The following is a 3,662-nucleotide window of genomic DNA, read 5'->3' as shown; positions in this document are numbered from 1 at the left end:
TAATTTTACTTTAATGTATATGATTGTCGCACAATTTAAAAATTAAAATTATTTTTAAATTAATTCTAATTTTGATTATAATTTTTTTTTAAATTTTTTAAGAATCACTTTTTATAATTTTTGCCAAACACAAATTTCATACGTAGATACCTAGAGAATTAATTTTGAACTCTAAAAATTACTACCAAACATATCTATGTCCTTCCCAATCTCTCTATATAAACCAACTTCTCCCACTTCATAGTTTTAACCCAAAAAAGGAAATTTCACATCTCTCTCCTACACAAAAACATTAATATTACCTAGAAAACACGGTCTGTTTTGTCTTAGAGTTTTACTTTGATCCGCCATGGAAACAAAGAACATAGAAAGCTTCTGGGTTTTTGCTCTTGCCTCCAAATGCCAAGCCCTTTCTTCCCAAAGTACCCTCATCCTGATCCTCCTCTTGTGCATGGCTTGGCTTGCCATTTCCATCCTCTACTGGGCACACCCAGGCGGGCCGGCGTGGGGAAGATACCGGTGGAACAACGGAGGGCGAAAACGTAAAATCACTCCAACCGCCAACGTCGCCGCCATTACAAACCCTACTATTCCGGGTCCCCGGGGATTCCCTATCCTCGGAAGCCTCCACCTCATGGCTAACTTGGCTCACCGCCGGCTGGCCTCGGCGGCGGCGCAGTTCGGCTCCAAGCGGCTCATGGCTTGCAGCCTCGGCGAGACCCGTGTCGTGATCACGTCCGACCCCGACGTGGCGAGGGAGATCCTCAACAGCTCGGCCTTCGCCGACCGTCCGATCAAGGAGTCTGCCTACAGCTTGATGTTCAACCGAGCGATCGGGTTCGCACCCTACGGGGTTTACTGGCGAACTCTCCGGCGAATCGCCGCGACGCATCTGTTCTCTCCGAAGCAAATCTCCGCCTCGGAGACGCAGAGGTTTCGGATCGCCGACCAAATGGTGGCCATGATTAAGAACAATATTGCATGCGATTATGATATTCATGATGATCATGATCGTGGGCGGTTCTGTGTGAGAGATGTGCTTAAGCAAGCCTCGCTTCACAACATGATGGGGTCGGTGTTTGGACGTGAGTACGAGTTGGGATCGTGGAATGCTGACAGTAACGAGCTGAGTCGACTCGTCGAAGAAGGTTATAAGTTGTTGGGAAAGCTTAATTGGTCTGATCATCTTCCTTGGATTGGCTCTCTTGACCTTCAGAGAATCCGGTTCAGATGCTCCCAACTGGTTCCCAAAGTGAACCGGTTCGTGAGCCGGATTATTCAAGAACATAGAGCCAATAATAATAATTCCGGCGGAAATAACCATCATGATTTTGTCGATGTTCTTCTGTCTCTTCATGGACCTGATAAGATATCTGACCACGATATGATCGCAGTTCTTTGGGTAAGTGTCAAAAACTATAAAGATACTTTTTTTATTTTCTATACATGCATGTTGAGAAAGTTTACTTAAAAAATTTCTTTATACAATATGCGATCGAACCTATGTCGCAGTTTTAACCCTACTTTATGCCTTTTGACTAGTGGTGATCGGCAAAAATTGTCAGATTATTAGAACCAAACGGAATCAAAAGTATGAAAATATACCAAGTTTTACACAACCGTAAAATATACCCTTATCATGAAGAATACCAAATGAGACCGGTTATACATTTTCACGTCAAACGTATTAATGTATCTTTACGTAATTATAAGTTGAGTATTTGACCTACTTATAAGAAGTGTGTAAAGAATTGCTTTCTCCAATATCACATTTGACATTTCTTTTTTCTTTTCATAAACGAAGTATAGGACATCATAAAAAATTGTCGTTAACTTGTTTCAAAATTTTTTTTTCGTTTTATATAGGAGATGATATTCAGAGGAACTGATACTGTGGCGGTTTTGATCGAGTGGATATTGGCAAGGATGGTGCTTCACCCGGACATCCAATCAAAAGTCCACGACGAGCTTGACCGAGTCGTGGGAAGATCACGGCCGTTGACTGAATCAGATATCGCGGCAACGGTCTACCTCCCGGCTGTAGTGAAGGAGGTCCTGAGGCTTCACCCCCCGGGCCCCCTTCTCTCGTGGGCCCGCTTGGCAATCATAGACACTGTCGTTGACTGTTATCACGTGCCCGCAGGGACCACAGCCATGGTCAACATGTGGGCCATCACGCGGGACCCACATGTGTGGCCGGACCCACTGGAGTTCAAGCCAGAGAGATTCGTCTCACGCCGAGAATCTGACGTGGAGTTTTCGGTCATGGGGTCCGACCTGAGGCTCGCGCCTTTCGGGTCGGGTCGGAGGGCTTGTCCCGGGAAGGCATTGGGGTTGGCAACCGTGACTTTCTGGGTGGGGACTTTGCTCCACGAGTTCGAGTGGGTCGGGTCGGCCCGCAACCCGGTGGACCTATCTGAGGTGCTGAGGCTTTCTTGCGAAATGGCTAATCCTCTCGCTGTGAAAGTGCGTCCTAGGCGGAGAACCTGCACCATATGAAGTAAAAACGAAGGAATCATCTCATGAGTCATGACGCACACCTAAAAGAAGAGAAGTGTAAATATATGCAGGGGGTTTTTCTAAGAGCCAGAATGTCATGTAACTTTTATCTCTTGTTCATCTTCTTGTACTATCTCGATCTTGCTCATCTTGATCTCACTTGGGTTCAGATCACTCTATAATTTGTTATCATATGTATCAATATATATATATATATATATATCAACGTGTGCTTTCTTCGCTAAAATACTTTATACAATGTGCTTGCGTGTGTCAAATGTGATAGTCATGCATTAAGTTGTGCATGGCCAATATTTTTGTTTGTGATGTATTATAGGAATATATATATATATATATATATATATGTATAATATAGCTTCATAGAATATTTAATATTGCTTTTACATATGCATGATTCAGTGCAAAATACTATAGCGCAATGGCCAGGCGTAGGCGACAAAAAAGAAGACGGCGAACCCAAAAACAAATCCTTATAAGAAGCGCAAAGAAATATAGTACTAGAGCTAAAATAATAATTAAGAAATTATCAAAAGGTTTTCTTTTATGAAACTTCAAAGTTTTTCATCTATAGTACAGACAAATTAAGTGATGCATATGGCGATTTCGTTACAGTACTACTCTCGTTCTTTACTGTAGGGCCTTAAAAGATACCGCTCTGTATAGATAAGCTAGATTCTGTGAAACATTTTGAAGAAGATGCAAGAAACTAATGGACCACTTTTGTTTTTTAGATTTAGATTATTGAAAGTGGATAAGTTCGACGAAATGGCCATTTCCAGAAGAAATTTAAAAAAAAAAGAGAAAAAACTTATTTTTTTTTTCCAGAAAAGACAAAATTAAAATGCTGACAGGCGTACATAATATATGTTAATAAATTATAGTACTAGTTTCTAGCTACTACATCTGCGAATAGCACTTTGATAAAAATACCAAAAGGGTCTCGATCAAATAATAATGTCACTCGAAAACAGATTTAATTAAATTGATGTACTAGTTAGCATTTAAGATTTAATAAAGATTTTGATGGAAATAATGCTATTCATACCGATAGTAAATATACATAATAGGTCATAGTTATAGAGAGTACTCACGTTTAGGTCTATGTAGAAACTTCCAAATCATGACGTTAAATTGTTAGTGAC

At 41.0% G+C, this 3,662-nt stretch overlaps 1 protein-coding gene across 1 annotated transcript; it reads left to right on the top strand.

Annotated features, from left to right (window-relative positions):
- Positions 1–349: 349 nt before the first annotated feature.
- On the top strand, positions 350–2,499 carry LOC21398446 (cytochrome P450 78A9). Its single transcript, XM_010101896.1, has 2 exons — positions 350–1,402; positions 1,867–2,499. Exons 1-2 carry the CDS (start codon positions 350–352, stop codon positions 2,497–2,499), a joined length of 1,686 nt encoding a protein of 561 aa, XP_010100198.1.
- Positions 2,500–3,662: the final 1,163 nt, after the last annotated feature.

Source organism: Morus notabilis, unplaced genomic scaffold (genome assembly GCF_000414095.1).
Source record: "Morus notabilis unplaced genomic scaffold, ASM41409v2 Scaffold1388, whole genome shotgun sequence".
Lineage (NCBI taxonomy): Eukaryota > Viridiplantae > Streptophyta > Magnoliopsida > Rosales > Moraceae > Morus > Morus notabilis.
Note: the sequence above shows the minus strand (reverse complement) of the source record. Positions and strands in the feature narration are given on the sequence as shown.